An 18,240-nucleotide genomic window follows, 5' to 3' on the forward strand; every position below is an offset into this window, starting at 1 on the left:
ACCTAATTAAACAGGCTCCAGCTGTATAATAAAACTGTACAAGTTCTGAAAGCAGAGCATGATTTTGTTTTCAAGAGTTTTATTTGTGAGTAGAACTTAATGATACAAGAAAGGAAAACACAGGACTTTATTCTGCCCTAAAGTGTGTAACCATACCGTACATGACTACATTTCATATTGTAAATACAAAGAACTAAAAGAACAAACTACAAAATTAGAAATTAAGAATCATTGCATATGTGGTCAAGATAAATGGAGGGACTCCAGTAAAGAACTGAAACATACAGCAATTAGTCATTTAGTTACGACCCTGTCATAAAACACAATTTAGCAAAATAAGTGGTGTTTGCTTCCTAGTGTACAAGGACATACAAGGTTAGAGTAGAAGCTGAAAGCCATTCGTGCCATGCAGTCCTGCCTGAGCTCTGCTGTTCCGGGGCTCCTGCCCAGTGCCCGACTGCTCTGTCCCACCTGCCCTCCACCCATCGCACAACAGGCCACGTCACACTTCTCACGGTACCAAGGACCACCTCGAAACCTCTTCTCTCACCTGAAGCCTGACAGCTCTAATTCCACCTCCGGCTGTTGCCCCTCCACTGCCCGAAACCAGCCCGAGGCATCGGCACCTCCCAGCCCAACACAGGCCTTGTGCTGCTCACCCAGAGCTGCCTCCGGCCGCTCCACCCACCCGGCCTTCCGCGCTTTCTGCTGCATGAAAGTAAGGCATTAGTTCTCTGCTATTTTACCAATTGCAACATTTAGTATTGTCCTAAAAGGTTACATCCATGATCTGTTGTGTTACAGACACTTACTGTGAGTCAGTGTGTTGCCCTCACCCCCATGGGGTGTTGGGATTTGCTGCTGTTAAACCTGAAATGCAAAGTCTAGAAACCAGAAATGGCCACTGACCCCCGGCCCTTGGCCGAGGTGACGGCACACGCTTCCCGGAGAATTCTGCAAGCTTGACCTACCTGATCTTAAACTACTTTTACACTTAGTGATAGACAGAAGCATGGCAATAACTGGGAAACAGTGAACTCAGTGGCGAGAGTGATTTGCCATGCTACACATTTAACAAACATTTATAGCGAACGGTGAAAATACACCTTTAAGGTTATTTGGGATTTCTGTACTTTACTGCTGGCAACAACAACAAAAAGATTTAGAGAAAAGCCAGCTTCTGTAAGATAAAATAATTACTATAAAACAAGGTGAAATACTCAGTGTAATGCATTTACATTTTTATAAGTGGGAAGGAACAAACACAAAAGGCCGCACATGGGGTTCATGCACAGCAGGGTTGCGTGTGCACCAAAGGGATTTTTAAGAGGGTGAAAAAATCCGATGCTAAGGCCCAAAATACACCTGCCCATGCTCCACACCACCAGCTGAAAAACTTCTGAAATACTTTCACTTCAGTTACTTTTTAACCTTTTCTAACAGCCAAATCACCACATGACTCAGGGAGGCAAGAGCAAAAGACAGATTTCCCTTAAACTATAATTCACTAGAAAGAAAATAAACAAACCAAGAATGGGTTCATTGAACACACAATGTGAGCAGAATACACCACAGTCATTTCAGTCCTAGACAAAGATGATTTCACCAGCCAGTTACAAAATAAAACAAAGTGAAAAACACCTTCGTTTTGTTACAACAGTCAGAAGGGAGAGAGAGGAAGCAGTGGAGAGCCTCAAAGCTTGGTCAAAACATGGCCTGTAGTCACAAGCTTGCAGAAGTTTACATGTCAGTTCAAGAATACACCCCCCTTGAGAACATCACTGCAAAAACATCCTCTCTAAAAGTCAAAATTTAAGAAGAAATTTACTTGTGACTTGGAACAGAATATTGGAAAAGAACACTTCTTGTGGTAAGCAATGGGTGTTTTATTTTTAATTGTGAATTTTTTATATTCTTTTGCAAAGCAGTGCAGGCTTTAAATTAAAAATAGTGAATCAATGCCTTCCATATAGAAGTCGTTTACATTTGATTACAAATTAGGGATCAGATCTGTGGCAGCTGCTGAACACACAGGATTAGCACCTTTTGGGACATTAGTTTCTGGCTATAACCTTAAACAATCAAGCCATAAGTTGAGGGGCTGGTTGGATTACTTGTGGCATTCATTTACATAGTAAGACAAAACACTCAAGTACGATCTGGTACATTCTAGTGGTTAATGGATTTGAAAATATGACAGTGTTTCTGCAGTGGGTTGGCCTTTAGGAGTCACTCTTCTTTTTGCTCTTCTTCAGGAAGGAAGGAGTGCGAAACTTCTTTTTCTTTTTGGATGGGGACTTCCCAGGAGATTCATCACTACCTGCATCAGCTGCTGTCCCCTCCTCAGCTGTTGGTGTTGCTGGCTCTTCAGCAGGTTGGGACTGGGGTTCCTTATTTTCCACTGCAGGTGATTCTGTTTGGCTTTTGGGCACATCTTGGTCACATCTCCCTTCCTCCTTTCCTAAGGGAGGGAAGCCGAGTGCTTCCGAAGGCTCATCAGGGGTGAGATCTGGGAGGGTTTGCTTGAAAGTTGCAGCATCACTGTCATCTCTGTAGGTCTGGTCCTGCCGTGTCTCTGGTGGACGGACAGACAGGGACACAGTCAGTTTAGAAAGTGCCCCTGGAACGGGGAAAGCGAAGCGAGTGGAGGGTGAGCGCGCTCTATAAAAAACTAATGTATTTACTTTGCATAAAAGCCTTTGTCATAGGGCTGTTCTCCTCCAGCTTCGGGCACGGAAGAAATAAGATATTTCAAAGTTCTGTGTGTTTTTAAGCTCCCAGCACAGAACAGATAAAGCTGAATTCCATCAGCAAGAAAGTAACTGTTCAGACCTCTCTCCTGTTTCACTCATGACATTTGCAAGCAACACAAGACTTTAGTGCAGTAAAGCAGGAATTAAATCCACAGTTTTCACTGGCATTGAATAGAGCTCTATGCAATTCCACACCTTGATTCTTTTTTCTTTTGGTGGGATAAAACTAACTGCTGGTTTGCAGTGATCCAATACACACAAATCCAAGAATTTCTATATTTTTGGCTTGCCAAAATGTAGGGATTTTCACAATATTCTTCCATGAGATCTAACTGATATTGCTTCAAAATATGATTTCCTATGACAAAGGCTTCCCCTTTTTTCGCAAGATATGAGTAAATATTATGGATTCCTCTAAGTAAAATCCGTGTCATTTATCAAATTAAATGAGCTCAGCGGGTTATGCAATACAGCTTGTTTTTTTAATGTATGTGATATCTAACAGCAAAACTCACCCTGTAGAAAGGAACATCAGAAGTCCAGTGGTAACTGTGTGTCCAAAGGGGAACTGAACCACTCCTCCCTCAATTGTAACACCTTCCTCACTCACCGTGGTGCTTTAGGGATGTTCTGTGTAAAGCTGCTCTTTGTGCATGTACTCAACAAGGAGCACTTTGTGGAGTTCCCTGCAATGTTCCCCACTGCTCCGAGCAGTGTCCCGGGAGCTGAGTCACATCATTCCCATTGATGTTACGTAAGGAGGAATTTAGAACAAAATCCAGGCCATGCTCATTGTGAGGCACAAATGAAAGGCAACTATTTTTGCCCCTCTCAAAATCTTGTTTGTTTTAATTTGAAAAGACTGAAGGCTTTCACAAGAATTTACAGAAAATGCTTGATACTTTCCCATTTTTCCTATGAAAATGACAGCGTTCTTTTTGCTTCTGCCAGATAGGATTAATAATCCTCTGACAAATTTTAGAGGGTTTTGTTCTGTGAATACCTGCTAGGAAACAAACATGTTTTGCCTAGAGCACCATGAGCTTCTAATAGGTTAAATAAACACCACACAGTAGTATCCAGTGCCAAACACTCGGAATGCACAAGTTAGCAGTTTAAAAGTTATAATGCAGGCAGGATTTAAATCAGAGCGAAAAAGAGAAAGCAGTTATGTACAGTACAAGCTGCCTCCTGAAGCTCTAGTTTAGCCTGTGTATGTATGGGAGACACAAATTCATAAGAAACACCAGCTACAATTCTTCACTACCACTACACTGCTTTTGGATTTCATTTAACTTTTCAGGAATTAACTGAAAGCATTGTTGAGCTCTTCTCCCTGGGATCCAGTGACAGGATGTGTGGGAATGGTTCAGACTGGACTTCAGGAAGCATTTCTTTACTGAGAGGGTGGTCAGACACTGGAACAGACTTCCCAGAGAGGTGGTTGACACCCCAGGCCTGTCAGTGTTTAAGAGGCATTTGCACAGTGCCCTTAATAACATGCTTTACCTTTTGGTCAGCCCTGAATTGGGACAGGCAGTGGGACTAGATGGTCACCGTAGGTCCCTTCCAAGTAAAAATATTATATTCCACTCATTAGTTGGCCCAATTTTTAGAACAGGCACCATACTGGACCATGAGTCAGTTTTTTTTTTAAGAGAGTTTAGAAGTTTTAAAAAAAGGGATTAGAAATTCCTTCAAAGTAAAGAATAGGAAGCTACAGGCATTCAAACAGCATTTGCCAGCTGGCCTGAGCATTGAATAAATATAAATGGGTTTATAGCTCATTAATACAGGACTGCTATCCTTCCCATCATCCTTATTAAATAGCTTAACATGATGCTGGAATCAAGCAAACATCTGTTTATCTAGCTCGCTGTGGGCAGTATTTTACCAGAATTAGAGAGATTTACAAATTCCACATTCAATGGAGCCAGCATACAACACATAAATGCTCTGCTACTCTACTGGACGGATTTCAGAACTAGGAAGGTTTAAAAAAAAATCTCTTGCTGCAAAACCAATTTACAGTTTACCTCAACATTTCTAAAGTTTTTTCAGAATAATCATCTCTATATTCATTTTCTCCCTTTATATGTATAATGTGGTTTAAGTGTTTGAAGCATAACATCAATACTAGTATGTGTTTACAGTTCACATTATTTATGAAAATAAAAGTTTATGGGGTTGGGTTTTTTCCTCAACACAAAGATGTGGACAAACATACCAACTAGGCTATAACTGAGTTAACACAAAACGCTTGACTGACTTAAGCTACACTTAAATAGAAAGAATATGATGAATCAAAGTTGAGAAGAGGCTGCATACAGAGAACATTGTCATTCTACAGAACCTCCCCCAAACAAAGTTGTCATGGTGTGAACTTCCAGTTAGTCTCTAAAATAAGTTCTGTATGTTTGTTCTGGAAAACTTATACTAGAAGAGTTGGTGGAACAAAATTCTCTGTTTGAAAGAAGTTTCAGGTTTTAGAACTTTATCAGTAACATCACAGGTGTCTACGATGTAGTTTCACTTTGATACCTATGACAAACACACCGACTTTCAGATATAACAGGACATACAAACATTTTTATTTCTCCAAAGTATAATCCGAAGGAGACCTGTAGAGATAGCTGAAAGAGCTGTAGAAGTTGCTGCCACCAAGTACTTGCTGCTGTTCCTTGGCTGGAATTTGAATTCCCCTGCAGCTAACAGAAAACATGGAAATAGTTCCATATCCACTTCTGTGCAGAAGTCTGCTGGGTAAGTTTAAATCCTTGTCAGTAGTAGCACTTTTGCACTGGAATAGATTAGGAACTCTTCCATTTCATAACCAGGCCCAAATTGTGTGGGCAGCAGCAAACTGTTGGGGCAGAAACTTCCAGGGCTGTTTCAGCTATATCTCACAGACAACTTCAGACTATTCCTTTTCAAACTGAGGAATTGGACACACAGATATGGAAACACATAAAGTGACTTTCACAGTCTGTCTCAAAGGGGGAGTGCACTTTAACATGAGATCTGCAACTACCTGGAATTTCATGAAATTCAGAACTAAAGAAACCAACATTTCAACTGAAAAAGCCTGCTTTTTTAAAAAAAAAGAAAAAAAAAGCAAAACCAACAAAAGCCTCAGTAAACAAAGATGCAAGAGTGAAGCAAAGCACAAAAGCAGGTCAGAGTATGGAATGATACTTACTATGGTAACAGGTACTCTTTAGCATATCCATCTCCTGTTTGTAACGCAGCCACAAGAAGAAAAAAGCACAAGTAGAGAATCTATGCATTCATCACAGCCATTGTGTTACGTTAGAAGAATGGTTGCAACCATTCTTGTAGAAAATGGAATGAGATGAAGTAGTGAATGGCAGACTAACAGACAGGTGATATATACAATGTACAAGGTAAAGGAAACAAGACAATAATTGGATTACACCCATTCGAGACTGTCATTTTATCCTTTTTTGAGGAAATTGTTGACTTTAGAGGCCCTGCTCTCATTTTAGTTAAAACTACGACATAAGGTGAGGAAATAATCAAATTTAGATTCAAACCGAGTCGGAAAAAATATTTACAGAGGTGTAATCCAAGTACAATAATGTTTAAGAAATGTGCAGTCAGTGAAGATTTACCAAAGCATGTAGATATATGTCTGGTTCACCATCAGACACTATTTCATTTCGTAAGAGCAATTCTCTCTCACAAAAAATGTACAAAAGGTAAATCAGTTGAGAAACACCAAGAGATGACAAGGCAGTTCTGAAGAGATGAAAATTTGTCTTTATATTAATGCACACTTCTTTATTATTGTAAACATAACTCCTGTTACAGTTCAGTGGAGTATACTTAAGGTAGTAGAACAATGAAATACAAGTACTAATTTACTGTTATTAGATACTAGTTCATGTACTTTCATGCATCAGTCACTAAGGATGCAGTTACTGGTTTCCCCTGGCCCCCAAATCAGAAGAACATACCTTCCTCTATTTTAATGGGTGTGCTGGGAGGAGTGCGAGCTGAAGTGTGATCAGGGGGGCTTCTCTCTTTCTGTGGCCTGCCATCTTCTGAAGGCTCTGCAGGTGTGGGCAAACAGAAATTAAAAAGGCAAACAAAACCTCTCAGTACGTGAGAAAACAAGTGTCTGTTTGCTCCATGCACTCAAGATACCAATCCATTTTTCTGAATGAGAATTCTGCCAGGATATTATATAATACCAAAACAAGCAAAAGAAAACTAAGTGACAGTTTGATACTAACAAAACTGTTCAAGTCACAGTTGTGCTCTGTAGCTTTTTTTGGGGCTATTTTTTTTTTCAATAAGAGGGCATGAATAGTGTCATTGTTTATGAACTGATTTATCACATTGTTCTAAAGAAAACTTGTGAGGAAAAACCACAAGGAAGATATAAACAAATACGGGGAGGGGATATGCTATCAGGCCTGCACAAGATAATGTTCTTTTGGTTGCTTTGTATTGCTAAAACTCTGAGTAAACAAAACTGCGTCCCGAAAGAAAAGAAGACTGCACAGATAATCAGAAAAACATGCAGTAATTATATGATTCCAAACAGATTTCACAGTGGTTTGAGTATTAGTTATTAGTAAGAGGGTCCCCCTTGCTTCCAGCTTTAAACAGCCCTAGATCCAAAGGAAAACATTAATAGAGCACACCATATATCAGGAACAACATTAAAAGGTTGTTCCATACAGTTCACCTACACAATTAAAAGTGAAATCAGTCCCACAGATGAGAGTCAACTGACAGAATCTCCAAATGGTGTAGGTAAAGAGGTTGTTCCCTGGATTGCAAGCGCAGCTGTACCACGTTAGTAATACCTGAGGCCTCAGCCAAAAGGTCAGGATCGGACCTCAGTGCTTTGATCACTGCAGTATGAAATTCCTTATGGGAGGACTTCTGCCCATCTGGCTCTTCTCCATTTAGATGTGGGATGATTTGCTGCGTGGTCTGACAAGAAACCCATGCAGCAGCAAACTGAGTGTTATCTAAAGATTTAGACAGCGATGATACGCCACGATCCTGCAAAGTCTTCGTATCTGTTCCTTGAAAGGTGTTTGATCTGCCTTTCAAATCCAGAGATTTTTTATGTGGCGTGTTTTGCTCACTGATGGTCTGATTTCTAAGCACTGTACTCTGTTCCCCAGCTGGTGTCTGTCTCAGTAACACAGTCTCTCCATATTCTGACACCTTATCTAAGAAGGATGTGGCATTGTTACTGAGAGAATAAAGGTACGCAGTTAAACAGGCATGACAGGAGAGCATCCCGCCCCACACAACCCAGCACTTCATGAACCCAACACATACAATGGCTCCTACATTGCTATCCCAAAAAAACAGGTGCAGGGAACACACACTTGCAAGAGAAGGAGCACCTCTGGTTCCTGCATCACTCGAATCTAAAACCTCACAACAGATGAGCGTTGTAAGTGCCATCCCTTAAAACTATACAGGAGTAAAGCAGTAGAGGCACCTCAGATGCAGCAACGACCTCTTTTTACAGCACAAATCTGTCGTAATTCTACGATAATTTAAAAAGTCCGTTTTAGGGCAAGTGCCCAAGATGTTCCATTTCCAAGCAGCAATCAAATGTTATTCCTTACTTTCCCCATTCAATGGATTCCTCAAATCCACAACTTTCAGTGAGTTAGAAACCTGCAGTGTTGCTGCTATAAAGCACCACCAGTTCCCTGCACTAGCCCAGCTCCAGAGCCAGGTGAAACAAAGCGGAACAATCTGCAACACTTTGCAGTACCAAAACATTTTTTTTACTTAAGTTTCAAGCTTTCAATTTCCTAATAGGAACAGTAACTGGCCCTCCTGTCTAGTTGGTCTACTAGGATAATCTTAGAACGAGATGGATACATTTTACAGAACACACCGTTAACACTTAGATCGCACATTCCATCTCCAACACGCTTTTCAAATCTCTAATTCACACTGGCAAAACTGAAACACACAAAAGCTGGATAATTTATCCATGGCCTTTGCAGATAACCCACCTTCAAATGAGTAATACAGTTGTTGTTATTATAGCCTATTGCAGAAAAAAAAATCCCCACAGAGAAACCAACCTTCTGGTCCCTTCTGCTTTCTTTCTACTTCTTTGCGATATTCTTCCAGTTCTCGGTCAGTGAGTTTGTTGAAGGGATTTGGTCCTGTTGTGCTCACTATGACTTTTGGTTGATACTCTTTCTCAATTATTGCCTTTGATGCAGTCACCAGTTCTCCCTGGCAAAAGAAAATTAAGATACATCTGCAATCAAGCAGTAACTTGCAGAACCCTGAGAAGTACAGAGGCTACAAAGCAACCAAAAACAAAACAAAGAGATCATCTGAAAAATGCTACTTTTTTCTCTTAAATTAAAAAAAAAGCTATTACAGATTTTTTTTTAATTTAATTTACAGCAGGTTAATATAAAGGAGAAAACAGGTCTCCACCAGGGAATATCCACCATTAAGGAGTAAATCAAACAGCAGCCAAACAGTCCAGCTGAATTATATATGAAGTCACAAAAGTATATCAAGTTTCTTTTTCTCTCATGTTTCTCATAAAGAAACATGATACCAGGCCAACCTGCATGGCAGTCTGGGCACAGAATACTTGTAAAAGGTCACAGGACTCAGCTTACAGGTATTTCTGTTTGTGATTTGTTTTATTGTTTTGTCTTTTATAATTATTATTATTATTGTTTTGCCTTAGGTTTGTGTTTTGTTTTGTATTTTTTTAATGATGGAAAAGCCATTTCTAGCAGCTACTACATAACACCAAACAGATGTTATAGTAAAAAGCCATCTTGTATGTGTTCTGTATACGCCAGATTAACAGTTTATTACAAGCCATTTTTAAGTTATTAAGGTTAACTGTAATCTTATACAAGTTAGCATATTTACATCTATAACATTTGTCATATAAGCCAGATAAAAAGTTATACAAATAAAAATATAACATTAGCAATTCTAAGTACATTAAGTTCCACTGGACAAAAGCAGCTGCATCAGATTCTCTAATGTTTTTAGTTTTTCTTCTCTAACCATATAGTGAAGATTAAAGCCATTGGTTTTTCATTGTCTTGGGTATGGAAGATGCTTGCCTGGAGATAGCTGCTCTATCTCTCAAGTGACTTGTCTAAGCATTTGTTTTTTTCCATTGGATATACAGAACTCTACTAACATTAGTCTGGAACTGTGGCCTGTGCCCTGTATCACAGTGATTCCCAAACTGTCTTCATTGTAGAAAAGAGGTATTTGAATTCCATTACCAAACAGGTATGGAGTTACTGACTGATTCAGGTCATCTCCATATTCAAATGTTATTTGTACCAACATTTAAAGAAAGCATTAAAAAGCACAGTTCAAAAATACGCAGTGCCCGAGCAAAGAGACAAACATTCCATTCCATGTCCATACTTCATGGACAAGCACGGGATCTTCACTGTAAAACTGATGGAATTAGAGTGTTGTTTTGGATGTTGAGAGCTGCTTTGGAAAAGTTGTCAGCACCAAGGAGGTGACAGACAAGAATGTCCAGATGTTATGAGGACAAGAGCAGTCAGATACTTCTGAAAGCCTCAGGAGAGATCTCCAGAAATCTGGTCTAGAGCAATCCGAGGAGGTTAGAACAGCTGGTTATTAGAATCTCTGCTACTCCTCAGGAAGCAAACACCAGCCAGAAGTACCAAAGAAGGAATGGCATAACAAGTCTCCAGTGTAAGACCCTGAAAGGAACTGCAGGAGAAACACATCTCAAACATTACAGATCATTCTGTTTCTCCATAAAATAAGAGGAAACTTCATCTTATATGCAGAATGTCAGTAGAATGTCAAAATCTCAATGAAATATTGATTTGATACTCACAGCTTTTCTTACATGATAACACATAAAAAGATCACAGAAACATCCACCTTTGTACAAATCCTAATTGTTTTGTAGAAAATATAAAACACCCCTAAAACTACAGGTCCCAGCTTTTAATGATGGCAAAAAACTGGTGCCCATGGCAATTTTGTATTTCCCTCTCTAACTTTGCCCACCCTTCAGATTAAGGATGTAGATTTAACTGAAACTCAGCAGTGAATAGCAGGACTTTGTAAAGCACTGATCTCAGGCAGAGTTTCTAGACTTTTCTGGGATTACAGAAGTCAACAGAGGAACAAGACACACAGTACCCATTGGTATCCCTGGAATGTTTAAGAATCTTTGAACACTGCAAGTTAAATCCAGAATGCCTGGGTAGAACAACTTATAATGTTAGTGAATGCCTGTTGATTTAATGATGGCAAACAGCAAGAGAGGCAGTTAGCAGCAAGATGCCTTGTGCACTGGCATGATGTTTTCTCCTCCTCAGGGAGTACCTTTGTTAACTACTGGGAATAAAAGTAGCAAATCAAGCTTATCGCATTTACTTGATAAAAAAAACCAAAACAAACCAAAATGAAACCCCCACAAAAAACACCCACGATCAATGCAAGCAGTATTTGTACTTGCTGAGTAGCTTTGACCCAAGAGAAGAATTATTGAAAAGATCAGAGGCAAGGACAGTAAGTGAATTACATATTATTAAGAAAAAGCACTTTTGGTTTTTGAATCATAAAAGCAGAAAAATTATACAAGAGACGAGAAAGGCAAACTTTTCATCTGCTAAAAGCTGATTGCAGATTAACACATCCAGTTTCACTCAGTGTCAGTAATATGGAAGCGGTTCACAGGCCACTAATGAAAATTATACCAGTAGAGGCACTGAGTCTATGTGGGAAATAAATTATAGTGATATGTTGGTAAGCTCTACAACATGATTACTCTAAAATGTACAAATCAAAGAAGCAGAGATATTTTACTTCACAGAATAGGCCACAAAGCAGCATTCCAAGAATTCACATAAAAATATACTACACAAAATGAAATATGGGACAGAAAGAAAACAAGTATAAATAACTAAAAAGACAGTACAGGACATATTTTAAATTTTCAAATGTGACACTAAAATAGACATGATTTTGCAGAGCTATTAACCTGTCTGTGCCACTTGGAGATTCCTACAAAAGTTTAGGAAAATTGAACAAGAAAATTGGTCTGAAATTACTTCCAGTAATAAAGAGCTTGTAGAGAGAGAATAAATTCCCATAAAAAGACTCCCATTCTGTTTCAACACAAGACAACATGAAAAAAACTAATGTTATAGTGATTTCATCTGGATTATGCTGATATGAGTATTATTTTGATGATGATTCTAATAGTATTTTGATGACTATTTGAAGTCTGATTGCATATGTAAGCACCTGAATATCAACAGTATTTTCTCCACTGTAAACACTACAGGACAGATTACATTAAAGAATGGAATGTATTCTCACTGAAAAATTTTTGTAGGGGCATACACTCCCATAAAGATCCAAAGGGAAAGTAATTTATAGTTAATGATACACAATACAGCTTCATATTTCCTACATGGAAATTTTAGATAATCATGTAATTTTGCAACCTCTCCACCAAATCATGCTTTTACAGAAAAATTCAAACCTGAGCATTATTTAACAGGCAAGCACTTCACCCTGTTCTCAGGGAAAAATATGACCAAAACTGGCACCTCCTACAAGCCAATTCTTCTCTCAATCAGACAGTAGGTTCATAATAGTTGTCCTAACAGAATCTGACATTCATGCAGTGCCTTTATCCAAAACACCAAGATTTCTGAAGTACTGTTCATGTAAAAGTTGCCACTCAAACCCAGTGGGGTTCTCTGGGGCAGAATTGAGAGGCTCTTCAGGAAGAACAAAGCCACAGAATTTCCATTCTAAAGGAAGAGACACGAAATGGGTGAATTCCTTTCTACTGAAAATTCTTGAAAATTCATGTGAATTTATTTTATTTTAGATCAGACTACAGGATGGTCATTGGTACAAACAACCAACATTCCCTCTTGTTCAGCTGAGACTGCAGCAGAAGCTTGGTTAACCTAAACGGGAATAAAATCACATGATGCACAAGGAGGTTGTGTTGCAACATGGCCAGGACTTCTCAAAATATGGACAAAGCAAGTGACAAGGCAAAATGGAGAATTCACTGCTGCAGCCATAGGCATGGGAGACTCAAAGCAGTACATGCACAGTGTACACACACAGGGATTTTTCCATCCGAAATAGTGTGTTTGATTAGCACTTGATATAAAGCTCAATGTTAACTGAAAACATAATACATTCTAAGTGTTACTGCAATTAGAGAAACTTTTTATTTGAACCATAACTGAGTGTCAAAGAATTTGTCAACTGAGAACTTGTAATTATCTGGTACCTAAAAGTCTGTAAGTCCTTGATGTACAGGACTCAAAAGTTTCATTGAAATTTTCAATTTCAGTGAGGTTTCTGTGGGCATCATAAGATCACTCACACTTCCTTTGTTCCACAATACATGACTAGTTTTCGGCAGAATCTTCCTAGGAAATTTCTCTGGTGGTTTTTTTTGTTGCCATTGTTTGGTTCATTGGGTTTTCTGGTTTGGGTTTTTTTTGGAAGGGGTTATTTGCTTGGGTTTTGTTTTTTACCCTCAAATGGGAAACTACTAAGCATTCAGGTGACAATCCATATTAAAATAAAGTCTATGAAATAGGCCACTTCTATTTCATAATTACTCCTGTAATTTACATTGTGATCTAATTTTACACAGTATTTCAGGCAGAAAGCACTGTCACAACACCACAGAAATGGAAACATAATTTGGACATCTAAACCCTAACATGATACTACAAGGCAAAATCATATAACCAACAGACCATTTGCTGGTTCTTTGCCATCTACAAAAACACAGGTAACTATCTGAACAGTTTTATAGAAAAGTGATGTCATTGTTTGAAAATAATACTTGAAATACGTTACTGATGAAAGAAACTGCCTGTGTTGTGATAACCAATGGATGACTATAAAAAATAATTTTTCACTTTGAAGGTATTATTAAGCAGAGAATAAGAGGCAAGCATGGCCTGGAAGAATTTGGCTTTATTTTATTTTTCATCTTAAATTTGGAAATGGCATTTTATTGTTTTTCCTTTCACAATATGCACAAAACAAACTGCAATCTGAGAAAGATCATTATTAAATTCTCAGTATGATCCAAGTATCTGTAAGACAAACTGGCTCATTACACTAGAAAGTGTTATAAAACCATGAGGTTTTCAACAGTGGTGTAATTCAAAGTATTCTGTTTTTTTTTCATGGGAAAGCTATTCTGATAAGGTGTCAGGCATGACCTAAAACCAAGATTTAAGAGTCTTTTAAATAAAATACTGGAGCAGCGGAGGCACTGATGCTTATTTACACACTGTGCTTCCATGTCAGATCACCTCTAGAAACATCTTGGAAACTGGGGAAAGAAACACAGTGGAGGACACATTGTTTGCAGTGTGCAGCTGCTCCTGTTTAGTCAGCCCCGAGGACTGACCCCATCATCCCCACATCTCTTGAATTTATTCTGTATTTCATGTATATTATGTAAGCACAAGCATGACCAGAAGTTTGAAAACCAATTGGTTTTGGAAGTGTGGGGCATTACTTAGCAACTCTAGTAGATAACTGGAGGAAGTTCTAAGGAAGCCAGATGTCTAGCAATGTGGGAGCAAGAGTTGACAGTGCCTGTCAGCATAACACACACTGGTATCCTTGGAATTACACTGATGTAATCAGGCTGAGATTAAGCTAACTCTAAATTGATCTCAAATTAGAGTAATTCAACACTAACAGCATGCACAAAGAAACCCACTATATGCAGCACCTTAACATCAAAAGTGTTTCCTCACCAGCTTCTACAAATAAAAAGATCAAAATCCTTAAAAGACACTTTAACAGGGTAAAGTAACTGTTTGTACCATTGCATATACATAATTTTGAGATCCATCTATTTTCATCTTTTTTCTTCTCTAGCCAAGTCATTAGCTAACAGAGGGAAAAGGTCAGGGTAAGGAGAGGTTAAATGAAGGGTGAACAACAGTATTGAGAGCAGTATGACAGGGCAGTACCTTTCTAACAGACAGAGATTTAGCGGGACTAAAGGCCTGCTCTGTGAGATCGAGCCCTTCAATAGATTCCGTACAGTCTGAGAGGGGAGCATCCTGCAACAGTAAATTGAGTAAACAGAGCAAACCGAGCCCGGGCTTGAAAACATCAACCGAAAGCGTTGTGAGCCTTGCTAAAACATGCAAAGAAACAGTAACTGCTAGATGAAATTGCAAATGACAATGAATTGACATGCACACAATATGACACCCAGCATGAATAATGATATGGTCATGACAAGACTTGTCAAACTTTAAAAAGTATATCAGAAAATACTTATCTGGGGCAGTTAAAGCACTCACATATATAAAGCTTTAAAGTTAGTCAGCTATACAGTGTAACTGTATGGCTCTCATTCTTACTTTACTTTGAGCTATGATTTATAGCCTTTTGTATATCCAGATATACTGCTTTTAAGTTTTATTGATGTCTAACAGATTTTTTCCCAAACTGCTCTTCAAATAAAATATTATGAAGCATGAAAAACCATATTTAACATGAAACACTACTGCCCCACAGTGAGCCTGCTGTGCCCAGTATTAATACTTCAAAATACATGAACTCAGAAAACAAAGTTGTCACAAAGCCCAATATTTTTGAACAAGAATCTAACCCATACAAAAAAGCCTTCTGAATTTCATGCATTACATTCAGCAAAAGAAACCAAAAAGCATCCTCCACAGGCATGCTTGGGCTACATGGCTGAAGCCTCTACATTTCTGACCCTGAGCACTCTCGCAAAGACAACGGTGTTACCTCTAAGACTTACCTTATAAACAGTTACTTTCTGCCAATTAGAGAATAATTTCATAGTGACATGTTAGGTGAAAGCAGAGGATATTGTAGATTAAGCTAATAGTTTTAGGAATTTTATACTCTCACCTGTACAAGACTCCTGTCCACAACTACCCCAGAAAGAACCTGTGATTGAGGGCCCGCAGTTTTAATATCTTGCAAATTTTGCTCTCGGATCTGTAAAGGAAAGTAGCAGAACACAGTCCCATGAACAACAGAGAAAAGTTGACCACATTTTTGTATTTGAAAAAGGGGTGAGTGAACATGCCAACAGGCTGCAAACCAGTGTTGAGTACTCTGGTCCTACACATCAAATGAAGCTGAGCTCATTAATACCTCTTGAAGGCAAGTGTTCAGGCTCCTGGTTGTTCCATCACATTTCTCAGAATTTAGTTTTTAAGTACCACAGCAGGTGTTGTCCTTTGCTTTTTAGTACTAGCTCATGGTATAGCTCTACAGAGCATGTAACAGACAACTCCAGCTTGTGAAAAGTGAGCAGAGCAGAGCAGCACAGAGCTCCTACTTGTATGAGTCTATTATACCTGACCAGTCAGTTACAGGTTTCTGCCATCAGCCACTAGTCACTGATATTACACCACAGTTATCATCTTCCTATAGAACTTACTGTAAAACACTGCACAACATTCCATTTTTGGATCTAGTCAGGACCATATTCTCAAAAGGGCATGTAAATAATTTCTCTGTGAGAACTCCAGAGTGTCGGTTTATGCAAACGCATCCCCCCTTTTATTGCATCCTAAATACTTCTCAGTTCTTCCCATACAGAAGATGGGAAGAGAAACTGGATCTTTAAACCCAGGTAATTTAAATTAGATATCCTACAGTGGCAAAGAATTCATAACAACTGACTTGAAATTTATTTCTAAAATATTCTAGTTCTTGTTCCAAGATAAATGCAGAAAAGTATGCATCCCAAAAGACCTCTACTTTACAACTAAAAAGGGCATTCAATTTATTAAAAAAAACCCACATGCATACAAATATACAAATAAGACAGACTATTAATACTTGGCATTTCAGAAAGCTTGGACATCCTGAACCATTTGTATTTATTTCTAATTTACTACCTTTCTCATCACTGGCAAAGCATAAAATTTGAAGTCTTACTTCTCTTAGTCATCTCATTCAAATTTTTAATAAAACAATATTTGTGTTTCAAACACCAAGAAACTGCTTGGAAATTTCACCGGAATTCTGATTTCAAGTGATTATTATTATTTTACAGTGCCAAGTCAAGAAAAGCATAAGCTCTGTCAGCCACATACAAATTATTTTAGAACAAATCAGTATTCCTGCTAGTATCCCTGCACACAGCCCTTCCTGTGACATAATGCTAACTCCCATGTTCCATATGTCCATCAGTTAGAGGCAGCAAAACAATTCAGAACAAGTTAAGTATTAACAAGATACTAGGGCATATTTTATACTTCAAAGAAAATAAATTGAAAAACTGCAGTGCATTCAGTGCTTTCCTGTTGGTAAATGGTGACAAGAAGACCTGAAATTTGAAAACTGGAAAATTACCTGCAAGTTCATTTCAAAAAGATTAACATGCAGTTCTGAAGGCAAAAAAAAAAATGACTGCAACAATCACAGCATATTATAATACATTAAAATATGGAGAAAGATCCACAGACTACTTTGTCTGGGCTACAATTGCAACTGGTGAAACCAAAGAAGAAAACAGGTCATTAATGTAAAGCTATGATCTCGGGGAACAGAATTACTACCATGAACTCAGGGCTGGTTGTTTCAGAGGCACCCAGCAACCGGTCTAAGAAAAAGCAAAGTCTTCATGTTGCAGACAGAAATATCAACTTTTTCCAAGATTAGTTCAGAACACTTAGGAACTGTTTCAGTATTTAGTTATAAAGGGACAGGACAATACCAGAACTGTGTTACTGAACTCCCAAAATTTCACTATAGCCAAGTAAGTTAGTTCATTACAAATACACAACTTAATTGTAGCAATGACCACAAACAAAGTTATTTTACTTCTATTACAAACCTTGTTCCTCATTTCTTGGACCTCCTTCGGGTTGGTGTTCAATGGAACAAACAGGTTAGGGACAGCAGAGGTGGCAGTTCTATGTCCATCCTCTTTAGTCCACTGTAACATCAAGAATAGTTGCAGAGTCAGAACTGCTGTAATGGCTATGGACACTCAGAGCAGCAAATTCACATCACAGTTGATCATGCATTATACAGAGCAGAGAACTGAACCAATGATTGCATTTTTCTAGTTATTCCTCATGGTTGCTTTCTTCACCAGTAATATGAACTGTACCTTCAGATACATTTCTAGAGATCAGAATTATTCTATTAAGTCAAGCAAGTAACAACAACAACAATTAGAAAGCCAGTTAACTTGCAAATAACTGCCACCAAAACTATGCTGTTACTACAGCTACGTGCAATTCAGAGATCAAAGGGGTTTTCAGCTGTTTTTCTGTGCACTTGACCACACTGGCAGCTGCAGTGTTTCTAAAAACCACCTACTTCTCACTTTACAGACAGACATACAGGAGTAGGAAAATGCCAATATAATTACTTATTTTTAAGGACAATTTTATCTGAAATTCCACAGTGAGTTCATATTTGTTTAGAAAGG

General features: G+C 38.5%; 1 protein-coding gene across 16 annotated transcripts in view; it reads right to left on the bottom strand.

Moving 5' to 3' along the window:
* Window positions 1–58: 58 nt before the first annotated feature.
* Window positions 59–18,240, bottom strand: part of ADD1 (adducin 1) — a 63,581-nt gene continuing 45,399 nt past the window's right edge. For 2 of the 16 annotated variants that reach the window (XM_051798322.1, XM_051798325.1), the window contains exons 11-18: window positions 17,638–17,739; window positions 15,696–15,785; window positions 15,583–15,600; window positions 14,777–14,869; window positions 8,843–8,999; window positions 7,589–7,963; window positions 6,731–6,826; window positions 59–2,575 (exon numbers count right to left, since the gene is read on the bottom strand). In XM_051798322.1, coding sequence (XP_051654282.1) covers window positions 2,223–2,575; window positions 6,731–6,826; window positions 7,589–7,963; window positions 8,843–8,999; window positions 14,777–14,869; window positions 15,583–15,600; window positions 15,696–15,785; window positions 17,638–17,739 — 1,284 coding nt within the window. In that variant the 3' untranslated portion in view covers window positions 59–2,222. Of the gene's footprint in view, window positions 2,576–5,951; window positions 5,987–6,730; window positions 6,827–7,588; window positions 7,964–8,842; window positions 9,000–14,776; window positions 14,870–15,582; window positions 15,601–15,695; window positions 15,786–17,637; window positions 17,740–18,240 lie in introns of those variants that run through there. The other 14 variants (XM_051798327.1, XM_051798326.1, XM_051798331.1 and 11 more) reach the window with 10 other exon arrangements.

Source organism: Manacus candei, unplaced genomic scaffold, assembly GCF_025592945.1.
Source record: "Manacus candei isolate 608988 ecotype Guabito, Panama unplaced genomic scaffold, ASM2559294v1 h1tg000048l, whole genome shotgun sequence".
NCBI lineage: Eukaryota > Metazoa > Chordata > Aves > Passeriformes > Pipridae > Manacus > Manacus candei.